General features: G+C 37.7%; 1 protein-coding gene across 1 annotated transcript; it reads right to left on the minus strand.

Moving 5' to 3' along the window:
• Nucleotides 1-745: 745 nt before the first annotated feature.
• LOC149959546 (NFX1-type zinc finger-containing protein 1-like) lies at nucleotides 746-17161 on the minus strand. The gene is made up of 4 exons (XM_090167375.1): nucleotides 17102-17161; nucleotides 11949-14531; nucleotides 8376-11895; nucleotides 746-856 (listed from the first exon to the last, which is right to left on the minus strand). Exons 2-3 carry the CDS (start codon nucleotides 14520-14522, stop codon nucleotides 8389-8391), a joined length of 6081 nt encoding a protein of 2026 aa, XP_090023501.1. The 5' UTR covers nucleotides 14523-14531; nucleotides 17102-17161; the 3' UTR covers nucleotides 746-856; nucleotides 8376-8388.
• Between the last annotated feature and the right edge of the window lie 8209 nt (nucleotides 17162-25370).

Raw genomic sequence — 25370 nt, forward strand, 5'->3', positions numbered from 1 at the left:
GCAGGCTATTAGCGGCTTTCTCTTTCCCGGAGCAAGACATTAGCTGCTCTCTCTCGGAATAATAAATTGGCTGCTCTTTCTCCATCTCTCGGAGTAAGAAATCAGCTGCTCTCTCTCTCTCGAACTAATAAATTAGCTGCGCTCTCTCAGAGCAGGCTATTAGCGGCTTTCTCTTTCCCGGAGCAAGACATTAGCTGCTCTCTCTCGGAATAATAAATTGGCTGCTCTTTCTCTCTCTCTCGGAGAAAGAAATCAGCTGCTCTCTCTCTATCGAACTATTAAATTAGCTGCGCTCTCTCAGAGCAGGCAATTAGCGGCTTTCTCTTTCCCGGAGGAAGACATTAGCTGCTCTCTCTCGGAGAAAGAAATTAGCTGCTCGCTCTCTCTCTCTTGGTGCAACAGGGATCAATAAATAAGCTGATTTTTCTCTCGGTGCACTAGGGAACAAAAATTGCGGCCGTCTTTCTCGGAGCAACACGGAGCAATAAATTATCCCAATGAGAAGCCCAACTACTTTCAGAGCAGTATTAGCACCGAAAGAAAAACACCACCAAATAAAATCACGCATACAAGTTACAAATTTTATTAAGACTACAATCATAAATAACATATTACTTTGTTATTACAATATTTTTACAAAACTATAGACCAAGAAAATGTCTTGTCATTCGAAATTTATTTTTATTTTCTAACCTTTTGGTAAATTTTAATTACTTCGAATAAACCAATAAACAAATGTGCCGAATAGTTGCAGTGCAAAACGAATTCTTCATTTAAAATTTATTTTCCTTATAAAACCATTCGTGTAGCAAATTCTGTTCCATTTTCCATGTACACGAAAAGCTAAAGGATCCATCTGTGAAATAATAATTTTAGGTGTATTTTACAGATCATATTAATTGGCTTATAGAACTTAATTCAGAAACTGTATTAACAATGTATTTATTGGCTTATAGGACTTATTTCAAAAACTGTATTAAGAATGTTTTTATTGCCTTATAGGACTTATTTCAAAAACTGCATTAAGACTGTATTTATTGGCTTATAGGACTTATTTCAGAAACTGTTTTAAGAATGTATTTATTGGCTTATAGGACTTATTTCAAAAACTGTATTAAGAATGTATTTATTGGCTTATAGGACTTATTTCAGAAACTGTATTAAGAATATATTTATTAACTTATAGGACTTATATCGGAAACTGTATAACGAATGTATTTATTGGCTTATAGGACTTATTTCAAAAACTGTATAAAGAATGTATTTATTGGCTTATAGGACTTACTTCAGAAACTGCATTAAGAATGTATTTATTGGCTTATAGGACTTATTTCAAAAACTGTATTAAGAATGTATTTATTGGCTTATAGGACTTATTTCAAAAACTGTATTAAGAATGTATTTATTGGCTTATAGGACTTATTTCAAAAACTGTATTAAGAATGTATTGATTGGCTTATAGGACTTATTTCAGAAACTGCATTAATAATGTATTTATTGACTTAGAGGACTTATTTCAGAAACTTTTTTAAGAATGTATTTATTGGCTTATAGGACTTATTTCAAAAACTGTATTAAGAATGTATTTATTAACTTATAGGACTTATTTCAGAAACTGTATTAAGAATGTATTTATTGGCTTATAGGACTTATTTCAAAAACTGTTTTAAGAATGTATTTATTGGCTTATAGGAGTTATTTCAAAAACTGTATTAAGAATGTATTTATTGGCTTATAGGACTTATTTCAAAAACTGTATTAAGAATGTATTTATTGGCTTATAGGACTTACTTCAGAAACTGCATTAAGAATGTATTTATTGGCTTATACGACTTATTTCAGAAACTGCATAAAGAATGTATTTATTGGCTTAGACGACTTATTTCAGAAACTGTTTTAAGAATGTATTTATTGGCTTATAGGACTTATTTCAAAAACTGTATTAAGAATGTATTTATTAACTTATAGGACTTATTTCAGAAACTGTATTAAGAATGTATTTATTGGCTTATAGGACTTATTTCAAAAACTGTTTTAAGAATGTATTTATTGGCTTATAGGACTTATTTCAAAAACTGTATTAAGAATGTATTTATTGGCTTATAGGACTTATTTCAAAAACTGTATTAAGAATGTATTTATTGGCTTATAGGACTTACTTCAGAAACTGCATTAAGAATGTATTTATTGGCTTATACGACTTATTTCAGAAACTGCATAAAGAATGTATTTATTGGCTTAGACGACTTATTTCAGAAACTGTTTTAAGAATGTATTTATTGGCTTATAGGACTTATTTCAAAAACTGTATTAAGAATGTATTTATTGGCTTAGAGGACTTATTTCAGAAACTGTATTAAGAATGTATTTATTGGCTTATAGGACTTATTTCAAAAACTGTATTAAGAATGTATTTATTAACTTATAGGACTTATTTCAGAAACTGTATTAAGAATGTATTTATTGGCTTATAGGACTTATTTCAAAAACTGTATTAAGAATGTATTTATTGGCTTATAGGACTTATTTCAAAAACTGTATTAAGAATGTATTTATTGGCTTATAGGACTTATTTCAGAAACTGTATTAAGAATATATTTATTAACTTATAGGACTTATATCGGAAACTGTATAACGAATGTATTTATTGGCTTATAGGACTTATTTCAAAAACTGTATAAAGAATGTATTTATTGGCTTATAGGACTTACTTCAGAAACTGCATTAAGAATGTATTTATTGGCTTATAGGACTTATTTCAAAAACTGTATTAAGAATGTATTTATTGGCTTATAGGACTTATTTCAAAAACTGTATTAAGAATGTATTTATTGGCTTATAGGACTTATTTCAAAAACTGTATTAAGAATGTATTGATTGGCTTATAGGACTTATTTCAGAAACTGCATTAATAATGTATTTATTGACTTAGAGGACTTATTTCAGAAACTTTTTTAAGAATGTATTTATTGGCTTATAGGACTTATTTCAAAAACTGTATTAAGAATGTATTTATTAACTTATAGGACTTATTTCAGAAACTGTATTAAGAATGTATTTATTGGCTTATAGGACTTATTTCAAAAACTGTTTTAAGAATGTATTTATTGGCTTATAGGAGTTATTTCAAAAACTGTATTAAGAATGTATTTATTGGCTTATAGGACTTATTTCAAAAACTGTATTAAGAATGTATTTATTGGCTTATAGGACTTACTTCAGAAACTGCATTAAGAATGTATTTATTGGCTTATACGACTTATTTCAGAAACTGCATAAAGAATGTATTTATTGGCTTAGACGACTTATTTCAGAAACTGTTTTAAGAATGTATTTATTGGCTTATAGGACTTATTTCAAAAACTGTATTAAGAATGTATTTATTAACTTATAGGACTTATTTCAGAAACTGTATTAAGAATGTATTTATTGGCTTATAGGACTTATTTCAAAAACTGTTTTAAGAATGTATTTATTGGCTTATAGGACTTATTTCAAAAACTGTATTAAGAATGTATTTATTGGCTTATAGGACTTATTTCAAAAACTGTATTAAGAATGTATTTATTGGCTTATAGGACTTACTTCAGAAACTGCATTAAGAATGTATTTATTGGCTTATACGACTTATTTCAGAAACTGCATAAAGAATGTATTTATTGGCTTAGACGACTTATTTCAGAAACTGTTTTAAGAATGTATTTATTGGCTTATAGGACTTATTTCAAAAACTGTATAAAGAATGTATTTATTGGCTTAGAGGACTTATTTCAGAAACTGTATTAAGAATGTATTTATTGGCTTATAGGACTTATTTCAAAAACTGTATTAAGAATGTATTTATTAACTTATAGGACTTATTTCAGAAACTGTATTAAGAATGTATTTATTGGCTTATAGGACTTATTTCAAAAACTGTATTAAGAATGTATTTATTGGCTTATAGGACTTATTTCAAAAACTGTTTTAAGAATGTATTTATTGGCTTATAGGACTTATTTCAAAAACTGTATTAAGAATGTATTTATTGGCTTATAGGACTTATTTCAAAAACTGTATTAAGAATGTATTTATTGGCTTATAGGACTTACTTCAGAAACTGCATTAAGAATGTATTTATTGGCTTATACGACTTATTTCAGAAACTGCATAAAGAATGTATTTATTGGCTTAGACGACTTATTTCAGAAACTGTTTTAAGAATGTATTTATTGGCTTATAGGACTTATTTCAAAAACTGTATTAAGAATGTATTTATTGGCTTAGAGGACTTATTTCAGAAACTGTATTAAGAATGTATTTATTGGCTTATAGGACTTATTTCAAAAACTGTATTAAGAATGTATTTATTAACTTATAGGACTTATTTCAGAAACTGTATTAAGAATGTATTTATTGGCTTATAGGACTTATTTCAAAAACTGTATTAAGAATGTATTTATTGGCTTATAGGACTTATTTCAAAAACTGTATTAAGAATGTATTTATTGGCTTATAGGACTTACTTCAGAAACTGCATTAAGAATGTATTTATTGGCTTATACGACTTATTTCAGAAACTGCATAAAGAATGTATTTATTGGCTTAGACGACTTATTTCAGAAACTGTTTTAAGAATGTATTTATTGGCTTATAGGACTTATTTCAAAAACTGTATTAAGAATGTATTTATTGGCTTAGAGGACTTATTTCAGAAACTGTATTAAGAATGTATTTATTGGCTTATAGGACTTATTTCAAAAACTGTGTTAAGAATGTATTTATTGGCTTATAGGACTTATTTCAAAAACTGTATTAAGAATGTATTTATTGACTTATAGGACTTATACCGGAAACTGTATAAAGAATGTATTTATTGGCTTATAGGACTTATTTCAAAAACTGTATTAAGAATGTATTTATTGGCTTATAGGACTTATTTCAAAAACTGTATTAAGAATGTATTTATTGGCTTAGAGGACTTATTTCAGAAACTGTATTAAGAATGTATTTATTGGCTTATAGGACTTATTTCAGAAACTGCATTAAGAATGTATTTATTGGCTTATAGGACTTATTTCAAAAACTGTATTAAGAATGTATTTATTGACTTATAGGACTTATACCGGAAACTGTATAAAGAATGTATTTATTGGCTTATAGGACTTATTTCAAAAACTGTATTAAGAATGCATTTATTGGCTTATAGGACTTATTTCAGAAACTGCATTAAGAATGTATTTATTGGCTTATACGACTTATTTCAAAAACTGTATTAAGAATGTATTTATTGGCTTATAGCAAAAGTAAATAGGGGAAGAAAGTCTTGCACTTTTGTCGAACCGCACGACGTCTTATTTGAGGGGTAAAACTTTTTGGCTTCGGAAATGACTTCCCCCTCGCCTCTTTACAGGGACACAAAGGTATCGGTTGTACTCCGCCACGATGAAAAATAGGTCTCTATGAAATACGTGAATGTTAAACTTTTGCTTTCGATAATTCGGTTCCTAAATAAAGTAGATATATGATAGAAACTAAAATGCGACATTTAAAAAATAATAACACGACTTTCTAAAAGAAATAAAACGTCACTAGAATAACGCTCACTTCAATCGTGGAGAGCGTGGCGCCATCTAAGAGCAGAGATCGGGACTAATTGGTAAATCTACGATGTTAAGGCCTCACAATTTGCGAGTTTAACCGAAATAATAGCTATAGCTACGAGTTTTTTTTGTTTATTTTACAATTGATATAGTAATTATGAATTAAAATCAACCGTTATCGAAGGAAATAATGGTCAGCATTTGACAGAGAGACTATTTGAAATTGCGAGGCGGTGACATGGTTGCCAGGGAATAAAATTCAAAATTTTCATCTTGAGCGCGGACCGGAATACCACAAATGCACTACTTCGCGCGTAATGTGCTATCCTTATTGGTTAGAAATATCACGTGATCACTAGCTCTTTAAAAAGGGTGTCAAGCATGGTGGAAGGTAAAATCTGAAGGCAGTGATAGAATGTATTTATTGGCTTATAGGACCTATTTCAGAAACGGTATTAAGAATGTATTTATTGGCTTATAGGACTTATTTCAAAAACTGTATTAAGAATGTATTTATTGGCCTTATTTCAAAAACTGTATATAATAATAACACAATCTTAATAGGTCTTAACAAAGACAACTATCCAATATCAGAATTATATAAGGTGTACTTTAGTGATACGTACGAGGGGTCGGACATTTGCCTGTTTTGTGTACGGGATTTTGGATTTGTTATTGTGGATTTGTCATACAAAGTCTATGGGAGCAAAATTCTTGGATTTTGGATTTGTGGATTTTTTTCCAAATTTTGTATGGGATTTTTCCCAATGACCGACCCCTCGGATACGTATGTATTTTTCCTATAACACTTACTAATAGAGGAAAGAACTACCTTTCGAAAACGCGTACGACCGTAGATTGTACTGAATAAAGCTAAGTCTCAGCTCCTGTAAGATTTCCTTACACGTGTTCTAGCTCACTCAAAATCTGCTTCCGCTACTTGCCATAGTAAAATTATTTTTAACGCTAATAGCAAGATCATTTTAATTTTAGCGGGTTTGCCAAGCGGAAGCGAAGACTGATAGTTCTTAGTGACTTCTACGCAGTCTATGAAAATATGAAACGCTTTCACCGGGATCTTACACTTCTCATCTTGGGGAATTAACTGGCGCACTCTAATACCTACATTTTCATATATTTAATTTACAATTTTTTATTATTATTCATTGCCTGTTCGAAAATGGTAGAAATTTCACATAATCATCACCGCTTGCAGCGCGGAGAATGGCAGTCAGTGACGGGAAATAATGAGATCTTATAGACTTCGAACGTTCAAAAAATAATAATACCTGTCAATTAAATGTGACTGATGTGACTAAATAGCAGTCAAATTTTCAATGTAAATGTTTCTACCCTGAAACGATCAGCGGTTGTTCCGACATAATTTTGATTGATAAGGACATAGCGAGGGGTTAGTCACCATTGTGGCATTGAATTAGGAATAGTCAGCGAGCATGACAGTTTCAATCTGGCTTCCGCGAAACAAATTTTTCTAAATTGAGAACACTATCATTTGTCGGTGGTGCCATCCGCTGTTAACGGCGGGAACTATATCCTTAAGAATTGACTTTTTCCAATATTCTACCTTGAAAGTGATAGATGGTGCCACCGTATATTGATAGAAATGACGGCTGAGTGCACCGACTCGAAATTTCAGAATTTGTTTCGTGAAACCACGATTCTCGAATGTAATTCTACCGGTACTATTCCCAATTCAATGTTAGTCGCTAATAAAATCTTTGGAGGGTGACCAGTGAAAAACCCAAACAAAATTTAAAGGAATATAGGAAATTCAACAGTCGATTTATAGGAGAATATAGGAGTATTTTCTTTGATAATATAGTAACATATAGGAAAATTTGCATAAATAAAATTATAATTTGTTTTAATATAAAAGGAACTTCTGTTAAGCAGACGACGATATTTTTAATTCGTTCAGTGCAGTTCTTTGGAGAAGCAGTTTCCATTTTATCGGCATGCATTATTTTTAAAAACTTGACATTTTATCAAAGGGATATAGTACATTTTGCGCTATCTGTATTACGAAAAGCAAACTAGGCACGCGGGGAATTCGAAAAACCCGCGCGAAATACAAAAAATCTAATTATAGGAAAATATAGGAAAAATTGTGAAATTATAGAAAAAGAAAGGAAAGCATTGAAATATAGGAAAAATTAGAAAATAAAGGAAGAATGGTCACCCTGTCTTTATACATATGACTTCTGATTTCTCATAAGACAGCGGTGTCGGGGCACCCCCGCTCAAATCTTAAAATTTTTATAGGAAAAATAGGATATAGGATTAAACTTCTAAAAATATAGGACTTTATTATATGATTTTATAGGGCTATATATGCCATTTCATTTACTAAATAAATTATGAGTTTCACTTAAAATAGAATTTAACCATGTTATCACAAAAATATACAAGCTAACTTTGTTAACAATAACAAAAGTATAGACTAGAATGACTTGGTATAGGAATTTATCCAATAGCTAAATCTAGCAATTTAACTGTGTGGGCGTTTTTGAAATGGGCAAAATATTAAAATTATAGGATTTTACAGGACTTTTTGGGGAATTCGTTAAAAATAAAGGATGTAATAGGACATTTTTGAAAACAGGAATTATAGGACCTCTGGAGGCCGCGCGGTGATTTCCCGTGATTACCTACGATTTGTACACCGGATTACTAAAGTGACTACGAATAAACGAAACCTTCACGCGTACTCCAAAGAAAATGGAAAAGATTTCTAATTTGACTAGTTTGGTACAAACGGATCATACTACTAACCTCATCTCGTTGGTTAAAACTGATAATTATTCATATTGGCTTGTTCGGACCAGGCCGAATGTCGGGCACCATCCATCACGGTGGCGACCCTGTTGTCAGCTCTCAGTCTGTGACTGGCACCACCAATAGCCGCGCCGCACTCGTTACAGCGAGATTCCACGGTGGCGCCACCACAGTCGGCGATGCAATAAGGGTGTCCATTGGGACAAGTATACCAATGTCCTCGCTTAAAGCCCATGGCGTTCACAATTTGCACTTTCTCTTCTTCGCTTACTCCCAGTACGGTTCCGTCGCTCAGTTTCAACAATTCCTTTTTCTTGGAATCTAATTCAACGAAGTCCTCGTCCGTAAATCGTTCGCGTCGAAGCAGATTGGCCATGACCGCGTCGAAAAGATCTTTAAATTCTTGGCTGCCATGTACGCGAGTTTTGCCGAAGTCTTTCAGCATATTTGCCATGGTTTGCCATCTTTTCGTCTCCATTTGCAAATCAATCATGAATTGGGAGCTTACACGTACACCATTTTCCAATCGCTCGCTCAGTTTTTCGATCAATATCTTGCCGTAAGCCTTGACGTCTTTCTTAAACGGATCGAGCGATTCAAGGTAGTTTTCTTTTAACTCGACCTTTTCTAGGGCGCCCAAAATAACCAACAAATTTTCGATAGACGTTAAGGTCTGCGAGTCTAAGACGGGTTTACCGCCGGTTAGTTCTCGTTGCATGGATAACGTGCAATTTTTTAAGAGATCGCTGTCTGACAGTGTGTAGAATGACCGAGTAAGAGTTCCTTCCAAGAAAAGATTGAGTTTCGCCGTAAGTTTCTTTTGTAATTCTCCATTTTCTTCAATTTTTCCAAAAAGTTTAACCTTAACCTTTTCTATGTTAGCCAAGGTCGTTTTAACTTGATTTCCAAACCTCAAATTCTTGCGGATGGGCGTTTTACAAATCGGACATTCTAAAACTTTGATAACTCCGCCGTCAGCGATAGCTTGGGAGTTCACCCATTTGGTTAGCCCTCGTATCTCCAGTACGTGTCCGCAGTCCTCCAGCTGAATATATCTGGCTCGAGGATGGTCTTCTTGGCCGAAGAAAATTTGCCGAAGCTCGTCTCTGTCGCATACGCGACATAAGAGAGGGCAAGGCTCGCCACACATCCCCACGCATTTATGGCCGCAACGCAGCTTTCTGTTGCAATATTTATTACACGGAGGTCGGTCGCAAGGTTCTCCGCAATTGGCCTCGCATCCTAAGTGCTTACATCGCCATTTGCACGGCTCTAGACACGGGGCGCAAGGCACGCCGCACATTAGCTGGCATCGACTGTGAAGACATTTATTATCGCAAATCTTCCTACAAGGAGGACAGCTGGCCGAGCAAGGTGCTCTGCAAGTGTGGCCGCAAACCAGAACCTTAAGACACATTTTATCGCAAAGAACGTGCAAACGGCCTTGATGACATTTTCCGCACGTCCCCGGACACTTGTGGCCGCATTCCAAATCGGCTTCGCATTTCACCAGACAGGATTGTTGCAATATATTTTTATCTTGGGATTTTTCGCAAGTCGTTCTGATTTGGTGTTCGCAGGGTAGAGTCACCCGGACATTTTCGTTACAATTACTTAGACAGAGCTTTCCGCAAGTATTTCTGCAATGATGTCCGCAATCTAGAATAAGAGGACATCTTTCTCGGCAAGCCCGTTTCAATCGATGGTCGTCTTGAGAATACACGCATTCTATTTCTATTTCGTGTCCGCAAGGTCCTATTTGGGTTACTCTAACGTGGCAATCTCCGCAATTTTCCCCGCATGTTTTGGCGCATTTATGTCCGCAGTCCAAAAATTTGGGGCACGGAAACGTACATTTATAGGTCTTTTCGTCTACGTGACATGACAGATGGATTTCGTGATGGCATTTCGGTATCGTTTTCAGAACCATTACCGTACACGGCCCACAATCTTCGTGACAACGTTTTCCACATTTGTGTTGATATTCGCAGTTTTTGCGTACTCGTTCGCAGGGTTTCTGGCATTCAACTTCGACGTGTTCTCTGTCCAATGGATGACATTTTTTGTCGCACACGTGACCGCAAAGAAGTCTGAAATCGCACGGCAAAGAGCATCCTCCGTCGGGAACTTTGTTGAAGTCAAAGGAGCTCGACACGGTTTCGATATTTCCGTGAATTTGACATCGAAGATTTAAAGCGTCACCGATGGCGTCGGATTTGGCGAGTTCCTGGGTGATGTTGCCCCAAAGCGGACTTCCTTGAGAAAACGAATCGAAATTTCCGATACAAAACAGGCCTTTTTTGGCTCGAGACAAGGCGACGCAAACGCGGTTGTCTGTTTTCAAGAAACCGATGACGCCTCGCTCGTTACTTCGAACGAAAGACAACAAAATTATGTCGTTTTCCTCGCCTTGGAAATTGTCGACGACCGTGACGCGGACCTCTTGGAGAGCACCTGTCAGAAGGCGCTTCAAAGCGAAAAGTTGTCCCAGATACGTGGTTAAGATGGTAATCCGCGAAGGTAGATAACCTTGCTGCAGTATGTATCGGCAAAGGGAAACTATAAATTGGGCTTCGTGGATGTTCACGCGAGTGGTGCTTTCGTTGTCGTTCAGCTCGAAATGTTGGTGGCTGACGAAGAAAACGCTCTTCTCGAAGCCCAAGATTTCTTCGTATTCGTGAACGGACGAGTGATCTTCCAGTTTGTCGTAGATGTGCGGCACCAGGAGCCTCGAGATGGCGGGTTTCATGCGGTGTTGAATGCCCAATCTGACGAAAGGAATGCCGTTCTTGATGAGCCTCTCGAAGAGGGAAATCTCCAAGTTATACTTCTTGGCTAAGTCGTAAACGACCGGATTCGGTCGGAGCTGTTGGTGGTCGCCGATGAGAATGAGGTGTTCGGTGTACTTGCTCAGAGAAGTGACAATCTGCGCTTCCAGAACTTCGGCGGCTTCTTCGACGATCACGATTTTTGATTTTATATTCCGTACCAAGTGTCGGTATTTAGCGGCGCCAGTGGTGGTCATGCCAATAACCAAAGCCGATTTCGCCACGATAACCTCTTCTTCGGTTTTAATCTCCGCGACAGTGGCGAGTTTCCGCTCGTAATCCTTCTTGAGCTCGTCGATCTTCTCAGTTTGGTTTCGGATGAAGAGATCCAGCCACGTTTTGTACAAGCGCCAGCGGTCCTCCATTTTCAGACTCCAGATATTTCGAGTGCCGAGAAGTTCGTATTTCGACAGAACCGTGAATCTGCCTAACTGCGACTTGATGTATTTGCTTTTTTGCTTTTTCCCTCCTTGCGTTTTCCATTCCGATGCGCCATTTTGAGGGATTGTCTCGTCGTCGGAATCCGCTTTATTGAGCAGGATGACGGCGGCGTGTTTATAGTCTTCGGCGTCGTCCAACCTCTGACCCGTGATATAGTCTATGTCTTCCGGGTCGTAATCCAACTGCGGGTCGAACTCATTTCCGGGATGTTTATCGGTGCTGGAGCGGCGGCGCCGCCGACATCCTCGCTTCCATTATCGACGTTTCCATCAGCTTCATTAGGGCGTGGTCGCTCGTTTACCATCTGTTCCACCGTCTCAATTCCATTTTCTACAGCATCTTCGTAATCCGAGACGTTGACGTCTATTTCGCCGTCGCTGTCCTGGTCCGATTCTGGGTCCAGGTCGCTTTGGACTTCGGGAGCGATGGGCTGCATTTTGGGAAGCTCCTCCAGGGCGTCCACGATTAAAGAGTTTTCATCTGGGATGCTGCGAAGGTGGTCTGGAATGATGACGCCCAACCAGTACTTCAGCACTTTCCCCAAATCTCTGTTGGACAGCTTCAAGAACTTTGGAGCGTGCGCAGAGAAACTTTCGTAGAGTTCGTCGCTAATTTCGTTTCTCAAGTCAATTTCCGACATGATTTCTTGGCCGCACGTTTTCAACGTCCACTCCTTCGTTTTAATCTCGGTTAAAATGTGTTCCAGCTCGTATTTCATCTCGCGAAAGTGTCTTCCCACGTAATTCGCGTCCGTCCTAGTTCGCGTCATGATGCGTTTCAAATTGTTCATTTGGAAAGGCTTCAGTTTCTCGCTTTCGCTGCGTCCGCCCATTCGAACTATTTTGTCCGTTAACTTGAGGACGCCTTCGAGGAACTGGTCGAGCGCGTGGTTGGTGAAGCAGACGACCAAAATGGGATTCTTGTCCTCGTTGTCAATTTCGGCGTTCCAAATACTTTGGTTATGAAGTAAGACTTCCATAATTTTAAGACCAACGTGGGTTTTTCCGGTTCCCGGAGGTCCTTGAATAATTGAAAGTTTTTTAGTTAACGCCGACTTCAAAGCGTCGAACTGAGAGTTGTCCAGGTTGAGTCCGTCCGGAGTGGGCCAAGATTCACTTCGAAAGAGACCAACCGCGAGGCGTTTAGACTCTAACTCGCAGGAGCAATTCGCTTTAGGAGTACTGTGAGCGCTACTGAGGCAGTCATCCTTACCCAAAAAGCTTTTAAAAATACTCATTGATCTTAACGGAGTTGAAGTCGAAGATCCTTTAGCGACGCATCGCAGGCAATATACGGAGTCATCGGTCAAATACCGCGGTTTCGCCACCTGCTTTTGCAACTCAACGATGTATTCCTTCATGGGGAAATGTTTCTCGTCTATGTTTTGCAAGGCGGATAGGATGTGACGGCTCGCTTCGAAGTAAGCTTCGGTTTCCACCATCGTGAATGTCTCCGACTGGACGTTCAAAATCTCGTCCTGTTTCTCGAATTTAACGGCCACGATTCCGCGGACTAGTTTAGCGACATCCCTCTCGGCCACCGTTCCGAAATAGACCGTTTCGAAATTGTCGAAAGTCAGACAGACGAGAGCTCCGTAAAGCAGACGCTTGCTCCTTTCCCAGCGCACGTTGCCCACACGCGCCGTGTCGAAATTGATTTCGTGCAAGACTCCGTCGTCAGCGAGAATTATTTTGGTGATCGTGACGTCCAGATACACTTTAATATCGTGAAGACGTTCCCTCTTGTTGTTTCTTATTTGCTCCAAATAAACGGTTATTCCTTCTCTCAATGGCCTCACGAAGTCTTCGCGCAGGAGACGAAACTGGACGTCCAAGTAATGATCGGCGCTTTTGTAGCGGCCTTCGACGACGTTGGGTCTTAGAAACGGTCTCTGGTTGGTAACGAGGTCGTGCTTGTCCGGGAATATTGGAATCTCCCGGAAATCATTGGGGACTTGGTCTTCGTCTTTGCGGGACGGGGCGCCGTGAATCAGAGTAAATCGATCCATCAATTTCGTTTTCGTCTCGTCTATTTTCTCGATTCGTTTCATCAATTCCGAACCGTGTCCGAGCGCGGAATGAAGGCGCGTAATTGTCACCGACACTTGCGGAATCAACAGTTGAGTGGTGAAGAGCGACTCCTGCGCCATCGTGGATTGAAAAGTTTCGATCAAATCCAAAATGTAAGCCGTGGAATTCAATTGGTACATGTTGGCTGGGCTGTTCTGTATCTCTATCAGGTATCTCACCAGCAGGCTACTAAGGAACTGCTGACATTCTTGTAGCAGCATTTTTAGGAATTCCGTTAGACTCTCGGTATGATCCGTGGCGCAAGCTATCGAGATGGCGTGTAGACACATGATTAGCTTGTTCTTTTCGATTTCCTCCGAGGTTAGTAATTGCTTAAAGCCGCTTTTGGGTGACTTGACTACAAATATAACTTCTCCCGGTGGATTAGTTAAAAAACTTTCGAGTTGTTTATATCCCATCGGGTAGAGCCTTTGGCTAGTTGGTCGACAAAAGTTTCCGCCCTGAAGGTCATTTCCTCGGTTACCACGAAAGTTTGGCCTTTCATTGCCCACTCTACTATTGGTCCTGGAACCGCGATCACCGGGGTTCGTCTGGTTCCTGACGTGCTGGTTAGATCTCGCTGCCTCTGACGACCGTCTTCGTCTGGTCCTGGAATCCCCGTTCGACGCGACATTCTGGTCCCGGGTCCTGTCTCCCGAAGACGCCTCGTGTTGTTGTTGGGCCAATTGGAAGATTGATATCTCGGGCTGGCTCCCATCTGGCCGTTGGCTCTGACTTCTTCTTCCGCGATCGCTAGCTCTCGCTGACTGCCAACGACCATTACTTCGACCTCGATTCCTTTCCATGTCGTCCAACTCTAGAAGCAGATATAACAAAAAGAACTTAGAATATTTCGTATTTTACCAGTAGGACATGTTTTAAGATGTTATCCGTTTAAACCTGTAACTTCGCAAGCATCCAGGATTGTCTAATTTCAATATATATATTTCTTTCTCTAGCAGGTGCTCTAGCAATATCATCTATAACTATAAGTATTAAAGATTGTCCTTTTATTTATTTGTATGTCATGTTCCTAAAAACTCGAGAACGGTTAGCTTTGAAATTTTAAATACCTGACATGGTTATTAATTCATAGTTTGCACCGAAGGGAGGGGCCTATGGTCTCCAAGGAAACTGGGAGGGCGATCAAAAATTCAAACCATTTCGCGCGTAGCTACTAAATAGGTAGCCATTTTGTTGGTTATCTCGTCAAAGCTACAAAACGTATTAGTTTTATGCTTTAAAATTTTAAATAGGCCCTAAACAAAGCCAGATAAGATTCTAAGGCCGGGTTATTTAAATAAAATATCAAATTACGACAGAAATATCTACGAAAAGAAGTTAACAAAGCTTATCAAAGTTAGGCCTTTGCGGTCATCCTTTTTACAATTACCTTCACTATCGAATAAAATAAACAATTTTCGCTCTCCCTTGGTAATTGAACTACTCGAACAATTTTTAACCAGGCAGATAACCATTTTTAACGTGAAAATAATTCCTTAATCATTTGAAAATAATTAAAATCCGCAAACAGACGATTGAAACTGTTAACCCTCCCGTTTTACTAAGAAATCTACACCTTCAAAATGGCGGCAAAGAATCGTTCATTCTTGCTCAAATTAAATATTTATTCTTGGTTCTTATATCTATACTTGGAACTGCGTCATTGATGACGTAGGGATGCAAAGTATGTATCTAATTCTACTTTATTTTACTCATAATTCAATTTTATTTTACACGACTTTGGACTTTCGCCTCTTTGCTTTCCTTATCTATTTTTCCGGTTGGTCTCGGCTTTAATTTTTTTTCACGACTTCCACCCCTTTTTTCTATGTGTGTTTTTGCTACGAGGACTTTTCGCTGTGTGTTACGTGTGTTAAGTTTTTGCTACGAGGACTTTTCGCTGTGTGTGTTACGTGTGTTACGTTTTTGCTACGAGGACTTTTTGCTGTGTGTGTTACGTGTGTTACGTTTTTGCTACGAGGACTTTTTGCTATGTGTGTAACGTTTTTGCTACGAGGACTTTTTGCTATGTGTGTTACGTTTTTGCTACGAGGACTTTTTGCTATGTGGGTTACGTGTGTTACATTTTTGCTACAGCGTTTACCTTTCTTACGTACAAATCGCATCTAATTCATTAAAACTAAGACCCCGGCGAAGCCAGTTCTTAAAGCTAGTTTCAGCTAAAACTTAATCAAATTTAATGTAGATTAATTTAAATTTTACAAAGCCGCAGGTGGCACCCGACTTTTCCACTCCAGAATACTTCTCTCCTCCAAGGTAAAATGAACGTGATGAAATTTTGTTTTTTTGGCGGAAATGAATATTTTATTCTTTTTATTAATTAAAAACTAACTACAAAATGGGCCGTAAGAGAACCAACAGAATCATAAACTAAGTATTGCCGCCGGAAGTTCTTATATTACATGGTTGGACCTAGTTAAATTGTACTGCCTAGTGCTTTAAACCGAAATCGGATATCTGATTGACAAACTTAACTTATCAGATTTTTTGCGTCACTTCAGATATCGGATTCGGATTTTGACGTCATTATCTGAGTAGATCAAATTTTCCTTTCAGATTGAAAGTCGGATCAGTATCTAACTGAGATGAATCATGTTTAAAATTATATCAGATCGGTTATCTGTGCTATCCATGGCTATATCGGATTTTTTCTAAAATATGGTCGCAAAACTCGCAATATAGATATGCCACGATACCTCGAACAATTACTTCCCAACTTATATATTTTTTACTTTAGTAAGGAAAGGAAACTAGTGTTATTTTATCTATTATGATAAAAACTGTCGTGGGTCAAAAAATTAAATCTTTTAAAAAATAATTTATAAAATACTATATATACAGAACAATGCTAAAGCCTCCCGATATTTAGTCGAGAGACATTTCTTCGCGCGAGCCCGCATTTGCCAAGCCCGCATTTGCCAAGCCCGCATTTGCCAAGCCCGCATTTGCCAAGCCCGCATTTGCCGAGCCCGCATTTGCCGAGCCCGCATTTGCCGAGCCCGCATTTGCCGAGCCCGCATTTGCCGAGCCCGCATTTGCCGAGCCCGCATTTGCCGAGCCCGCATTTGCCGAGCCCGCATTTGCCGAGCCCGCATTTGCCGAGCCCGCATTTGCCGAGCCCGCATTTGCCGAGCCCGCATTTGCCGAGCCCGCATTTGCCGAGCCCGCATTTGCCGAGCCCGCATTTGCCGAGAAGGAGAGTTTTCGAGAATTATTAAAATGTTTGAACGTGACGGGGGCGACGATAAAGAATGACGTACATAAAGCTTACACGATGGAGATGGACAACGTAAAATACCTTCTTAAAGTAGGTGTAAACATATTAAATTATAATCTTAACGATCAGCAAAACAGCCAGTACCTTTGACTAGGGCGTTCCTGGTGAACTGTCTTTCACTCATGACTGCTGGACATTAAAAACATGCTACCGTTTATTGCCGTAACAGGTCATTGGATTGATAGTCTTTGGGAGGTCCACGACTTGTTGGTAGGATTTTTGCATTTCCCTGGGAGCCAAACGGGAAATAATTGTGACAGTTTCGTGAGGCTCTTAAAGGAAAGAGAGATTACAAAGGTAGATATGGTCATATGCAGTCGTAAATATAAGTACTAAACATCTTGTTCTTATTAAATAGGTTCTCGGTGTCACCATGGATAATGCTTCAAAAAATGATACTTTCACTAAAGAACTTGAAAGCGTGAAAGACGAAACAGGTTTTCAATTTTCATCTAACACCCGCGGTCGATGCTTGGCCCATGTATTAAATATCGCAGTTCAGGAACTGTTAAGGACTTTACAATCCGAAGCTAAACACGGGGAAGATGACTTTTGTCGACCTACTTTCAGACACTACGACTGACGCGAATCGGCAAGGTACTTATATGAGTCGCTTTGGAAGGTTAATTTCCCTGTCTTACAATTATAACTTTACACTCATAGTTAAGACGTATAGTGGTGATAATAAGGTTGTCAACGCAAAAGCGCGAGAAACTTGCGGAATTTAACTTGGAGTACGGGCTGCCGGACAACAAGTTAATATTAGATGTAAAGACCAGGTGGGGTTCGACTTACGCAATGATACGTAAAGGATATTTGCATAAACAGGCAAGTATTTATGTGCTATCTTATTAATAATAATGTTTTAATTCAGGATAAAACAAGTTGGCAAGCCAAAATATACCTCTCCTCGGAAGTATGGTCCCTAGTGGTATTAATTTCTCGACACGATCCCCAAAGATATTTCCGCAATTCAGAGTTATTTACGAAAAACGTATTCTCGGTTCAAACCCTGCCCGGTATAAAATTTTAATTTTAATTTAAATAATTGAGACGAAACAATCGATTTTAATTTATTCAGAATATTATAAATTAAGTAGTTACAACAGCGAGTTAGACGCACTAAAACAATGCACAATTGAATTTAACCCTTTTTACAGTACATGTTTATCAGTTGAATATAATACTAAGCAAATTTTAATGAAAGAAACATCTACAGATGGTATTTGTATTTTTCTCGCTTACGAAATACTTGCCGCATCTTTAACGCTCATTTTATTTCAACTTCCAGTTGACGTTGTGACATATACCGCATGAAAAAGACCAATGCCGTCCAATTTCCAATATCATATAATGACTCGCACACCCAGGAAATCATTGACTGCGTTAGAAATCGTAGATATCCAAATATCCACACCAAATATATTTACAAGAAGCAAAAACCTTACCATCAACAAAGCACCGAGAGCCACTTGACTAACCGCCAGCTCTTAAAGCATTTAACGTTAAATTATCTCCTTTGAATTAACACAACTATATATAGGTCGTTAATAATACCCGTAAATAAATAAAAAACTAACAAAGTGGACCACCCACAGGGTCTACCCTTTAACCCTCTTATCTTGGCTGACTGCGCTAAAACAAGATTTAACCTTTAAAAAAACCAGATTAGGCCTTCATAAATTCATTAATAAAAAAGACTTTATTACCTATTAAGCTTACGATGGGTGTCTTAATTTCAGTGAATCTAAGCAGCTATCGGTGGCTCTGTGGTAGAGCGCTCGACTGCCAAGCCGAATGGTCTGGGTTCGAAACCTGGGTGGCGCATTTGTTTTTAATCAATAGAGAAACGCTAAATTAGAATTTCTTCGATGCAATAATTTCAATTTCAATTCTATTTCAATTAAACCAAAATTTCGTACTCTATTAAATACGCTTCCGATAAAGCTGAAGGTCTAATTTTCAATAATGCGTAACAAGTGTCGGTGGTTCTGTGGTAGAACGTCCGCCTGTCATGCAGGAGGTCTCGGGTTCAAATCCCGCCCGATGCGATCGCAAATTGATACTAAGACGAATACCGTGTACAACTGAGGGAAACCCTGCCATTGGACGTTGAGAGGTAGCATTACACTCAGCACTCGGTCCGTCCCAAAGTCATTAAGAAGAAGTTGGAGAGAAAACGCCCATATAACCACAACCGACTCAACATGCACAACCATCAGAACACAAACACAACAAATTCAACACTCACAACCTACGCATAAACATTACAAAAACGTAATACACCAAACCGTCACGACGGTGAGCGAAAAAACACCATCCAAACCAAACCGCAAATGAATCCGTTAACGCTCACCGTCACACGGTGGTTTTGCCAACCCTTCGAGAAACTGCGAACGCAGAGATCTCTAGAAACTGCGTACGCAGTGATTACACTTTGCACCGAAAATGCGTTCGCAGGCCTGACAGACCCACAGACAGACACGGTGGTTGTATAACCCCTCCTAGGGGACTTTGTCCCCTCGGAGAGGTAAAAAGCTGTACACTTATTGGGCCCTGATACGCGATACAAAAGATATTATAACGCACGAAACAAAAGAAACTATTTACATTAATATTAAATGAGATAATGATAGGGCCAGGAAAACGAAAATGAAAAAAAAACCAGAATTTCACAAAAAAAAAGATACATATGAAGCGACAGTAATAAAATAAAAAAATAAAAAAAGGCTAATAGTAAGTAATGGTGAAATGAACAACAGGTCAGCCCCAGTTTTTATATGTATCTAATCGACAGTTGAATGCCGATGCGGAGGATTTGGTCTTAACGGCAGCCGGGAGATCATTCCAAAATGTAACAACCCGTTGAGTGAAGAAAACCCGGCTAGCTACCCCGTTGCACCACTTTTTACGGATTGTGGGAGCCTTTCGGCCCTCCCACTTGATGTCGAAGAAGTCAACCGCTGTAACATCATACAGGCCATAAATTATTTTGAAGGTGTCAACTAAGTCGGCGCGAAGACGTCTGTCCTTAAGGGACAGAAGACCCAACCTTTTTAATCTTTCATCATATGGTAAGGTTCTGAACCCTGAAACTAGCTTCGTGGCCTTTCTTCGCACCCTTTCCAGCTTCTCAATGTCTTTGACCAGGTGGGGGGACCAAATGCTGGAACAGTAGTCTAAGTGAGGGCGAATGTAGACACTGTACAGGATTTTGAAAGATTTGACACTAAAATGAGAGAATGATCTCCGCAGCGTATATAAAGCCCTTGCACCGCGCACGGAAGCGGCTTTGCTATGGGTATCCCCGAACATATGGCCGGAAAGCATGACCCCAAGGTCCCGAACCACAGCATGCGCCTCTATCGCTTTACCCCCCAAACTGTACTGATAGCGAGGGTTATTGGCCCCGCAATGGAGAACAACCGATTTAGTGGTATTGAAGCTCATAACATTCGAGGAGACCCAATGGGCCAAAGCATCAATGTCCCGTTGGAGGGATAGCGAATCAGTCGGTGAAGCTATTTTATGACCAATCTTATTGTCATCGGCAAACAATTTGAGAAAAGACTCCTTGATTACCAGAGGAAGGTCATTAATAAATATAACAAAAAGAGTTGGGCCTAACACAGATCCCTGAGGTACCCCACTGGTCACCTCACACCATTCCGAACAGCACAACGCAGGACCACTCGCTGCGTTCGACCACTCTATGTAACGGCTCAGGGCCAGTAGGCAAATACCTAGGTGAATCTTGAAAGACATGTTCGAAGGTCTGAAGAATATTGTTCCTAAACTTTCCCTTAGTTTCTGTGATATTGCCTTTAGTCTTACTAGTTCTTAAAGGGTGTATAAGATTTTCGGAATTAGGAAGTAAAACCACATCTTCCCCGCGAGACGAGCGTAGAAGATTTACGTGTGAATCAGCGCCATAGTGGCAAAGATCTCCAAAAGTACCATCTGGACGATGGCGACTGGATGCGCTTAGAATCATTAATGGCTATTTTAAAAGTAACGATTTTTTTCAAAAGTAAATTGCAATGATCTCACTTACGATGATCGTTCAGGACTTTGACACCGCAACAAACCGTATCTCGCTATCGAAATACCGCACAATATCTTTGGTAATGCCAATATACGTGTGGATAATGGAGAAGTTGGGCCGACAAATCGGGAACACAACGGGTAGCATTAAAGTAGTTTGCTCAAGTGCGAGGGACAAATTGGAAAAATACTTCAAGCTCTCTCAAAGCACTGTTTACTGGGTGTCTATGGGTAAGATGACCTTATATTATAATCATCTATTTTTTCACCATGGTAACTTACTGTTGTTTTTCCATTGTTAATTTAGTTTTAAATCTTACTCTTGAAATGGAATGTGCCAAAGAACACTTTGACAAGAACACGTGCAAGAATATAAAGAATAATGTCATGTCTGTTTACACCGCTCACTATGAAGAACAGTTGCCTAGTTTCGAAACTACACCGAACTCTTTAGAAGACGAGTTCTTCTACCCTAAAAGACAAAGAAAAGCTAATAAAGGAGCTGAATTGCTTCAATATTTAAAAACCGACGTTGTTCCACCTCACACTAATATACTTCAATGGTGGAAGGTAAATAGAAGCTCGTCTACTTTGGTATTTGTTTACTAAATTAACTGATTGATTATCTACTTGAAGGTTCATGAAACGGAGTACAAGACTGTAGCCAGATTTTCTTTCAATTGCTGGTTCTTCCAGAAAGAATATTCTCTAAAGGAGCTGATTTGGTTTCAACAAAACTTTGCTCTTTAAAGCCAGCGGCCATGTGTCTTAAAGACTGGTGGACCATGGTTGACAAAAATTGAAAAAAATATAATTTATTATTGATTCAATAAAAATGTAACGATTAGTACGTTTAACCTGGTAATTGTTTTATTTTGAATCGTTCTATTCTTAAAGGATAGGCTAGAACGGGACCCAAGTGTCCGGTATTATAACGATATTATTTTGGTGAGGGTATTCTTTCATAGAAGCCCTCATTCGGCTCTCTACCTAAAACCGAAATAAAATAGCTGCCAAGAGAAAACGGCCAGAAACTTTAGATCGGAACTGTACGTTGTGAAGCTACTTACGATGAGACTTCGAAACGGATATGTTATAAAGAAAAGTGTTTGTTTTGTAACTCTGGGAATTATGGAAAGGACAAAATCTTGCATACGGATACCTCGGAGTCACTAAAGTGCAGAGTTTTGAAGATTGCGAAAGAATTGACGGCTTTTAAAATTCATTTTGCGCGTGAAAATACCTCTACATGTTATGGTCAAAAAAGCACGCAAAGAAGGCTGTGTCAGGCCTGATACTCACTTACACAGTAGCATTTAGTGAGTTTAGTGACTAACAATTTTAAAAAAGTGACCGAAAAGTGACTAAATATTCTAAAAATTGTTTAAATAATACTGCTTTTTGACTAGTTACAACTGTTACACAACCAAAATAGTAACTATATAACCATAGGAAGTTATATCACTTAGGCTAATTCCTCTTCTCCAAAGTTTTTATCACTAATAGCTTTCTTCGTATTAGCTAATAAAATAAATTAAAAGGGAATGGAGTTTGATTTTGTTTTATTATTTGTAAAAAAAGGGTTGTAAGACCGTTTTCTAACGTTCAATGCTAAGGAAATCTAAGAATTCGAAAAAAAGTGATAAATAGTAACTAATTTTGGGAAAAGTGACTTTTAGTGACAGATTTTAAAAAAAAAGTGATTTTAAGTGAGAGAAGTGACTCGGTATCAGGCCTGCTGTGTGCCCAAGACCTGTAGTGTCGCGCGCCAAAACGTCATTTCAAAATCCGTCAATTGAATAACCAAAACATCTTAAGCCGCGTTCACACTAGACACTTTGGAACCGTTTTTAAATGGTTTCGAAAGATAAAATTGAACATTTTCGGTGTCGATTGTATTAATAGCCATACGATAAATACATTTGACAGCAAAATTTTACAGTTTGATCTTTCGAAACCGTTTTAAAACGGTTCCAAAGTGTCTAGTGTGAACGCGGATTATTTGAATCGAAATATCGTAGAAAATGTCTTGTTTTATATTACCATCATGAACGAAGTTTAAAAAACTCCCCACCTGTGTCTAGATGTTTTTTACGCGGCAGCGACTGTTCTGCGACTGGAAATGAACATTTAACAATATATGTCTTACCCGTGGAATGTTCAAGTAACGCTGTTTCCGTTAATACAAAAGAATTATTTCAATATTTTCATATTTATGTTTTATACATATATATTTATAATAAATGTAATATTTTTATTTAAAAAATATCATATTGCATTATGTAATAAACGTAGACAATTTCAGTTGCATTTTATGTTTTGTTATTTATTGGGTAGACGTAATACTCAAAAATTTAAAGTACCTAAAATATTGAACCAATCATGGTCGAAAGATGGTCATGTTAGGGAACCATTGAGATATGGTTTAGGGGGATGATAGAGCGTTCAGAGGGGATTGCCGCAACACTAAAAATCCTCTCAACAGTCATTCAAATATAAATAAATAAATACATTCTTGATATAAGTATAGAAATTATATAATTCTTTGTGGTTTTAGCTGGATAATGTCCTTATCAAAACTGGATATGGAACTCACCCAGGTTAGGCATCTAATTTATATAATTAAAAGTTCATTTAAAAAGTAGTCGATAAAAAAATTAGAAAGCGCGTGAAATCGAACAGTCTCAGTCCACGAAAAATGGTGCTATTGTGAGGGGAAAGACCTGAAATGATTGCCTGCGATGGGGAGAACTGTAAACTTCAATGGTTTCACACTAACAATTTTAAGTGTTCAAAAATGATAGTCCAACGAAAAAAAAGTGGTATTGTGCAGATTGCGTTAAAACTTGACAAGCACAAAAAAGCGTAAGCTTAAGGAGGAAGACTACAGTGGCCAGATCTACTTTCGCGCTATTTCAAGCTGAACTCTTTTAATTTGGTATTTTAAATTATAAAATTAATATTTATGTGTAAAACAGCCTTTTGTTTAGTCAGGGTTCGTACGAAAATTTCTGATCTAAAATCCCTGACTTCTCCAGGTTATCACCTGACCAATTTTTTGTTATATTTTTGGACATTTTTTTATGATTTTAGGTCAAAAATTATTTGTTAATGTGTGGTTTGGTTGACTAACTTAGATCCCTGACTTATCCCTGACTTTCTACGAAATTTTTTATATCCCTGACTTATTCCTGACATTTTCCCACCATTTTACAGATCCCTGACTTATCCAGGTTTTCCAGGATATCCAGGTTCTGTACGAACCCTGTTAGTGATTAAAATAATTTCGACAATTTTAAATTTAAAAGTAATTTAAGTTATTACGTTTTAATTCGGACCCCCGGAGCTAAACAAGTTGGGCAAGCACCCAAACTACCCTTTAGTTAGGACATTATATTTCGTTAACTATTAGTATTAGAATTATCAAAATTATTTTAAGCACTAGAGGAAGGTTCAGCCTAATAATAAAAATATAATTCAATTATGTAATTGTTAAAACAGAAACGTTCAGCTTGAAGGAAAAAGAGGCTTTTACTGTATTCTTCCCCCTTAAATAAAGAGTACATGATTTGATAAATAAAAAGTACAAATTTTCTGCTCTTTATAACTAACGAACTAAATTGCAAATTTTTATTTAAAATTAGGCTTATTCAGCTTTTTCTAAATGAACCGAATCATACTTGGCAAATGTTTGTGAACTCATCTTCAACTAGTTTGTCAGTTTGTGTAGCCATATTGATATAAAAAATATATTCTGTTTGAGCGTAAACACTCTTCATTTTTTTTGCTTAATTGTCTATAGCTCCGCTGGGTTTCTCATTTAACACTAATATGATATCAGTTGATTCGTTAAAAAAGAATGCAGAATCGTCAATGCTGGTACTGTTCAGGATGACGGATATCTCAGCTGAGATATTATTCAACGATTCCCCCGCAACGGGTCATTAAATTCAATCTGTTAACTTTCCTTTGGTAATGATTAACCCTCGACAAAAGCTTTAACAGGGTTCGTACGAAATTTTCGGTGTTCAAATCCCTGATTTATCCAGTTTTTCCCTGATTAATTTTTGGCAATATCCCTGACCTTTTTCTTAATATTCCGGCTAATTTTCATCATTTTATGTTTTCAAAGGTAAAAGTACCACGTGAATTAATTTTTTAAATACCACAAACTGGATTATCTATATAATAAAACTCCCTTTCGTCGCATTTTTTTCTGACTTGCATTCGCGACTCTAACGTGGCATCGCCGCAGGTACACGGAGGTACACACCGAAGGTATGCCTAGCGCTTCGCCTTAATACTAGGT

Source organism: Leiobunum rupestre, chromosome 2 (genome assembly GCF_980474605.1).
Source record: "Leiobunum rupestre chromosome 2, qqLeiRupe1.1.hap1, whole genome shotgun sequence".
NCBI lineage: Eukaryota > Metazoa > Arthropoda > Arachnida > Opiliones > Sclerosomatidae > Leiobunum > Leiobunum rupestre.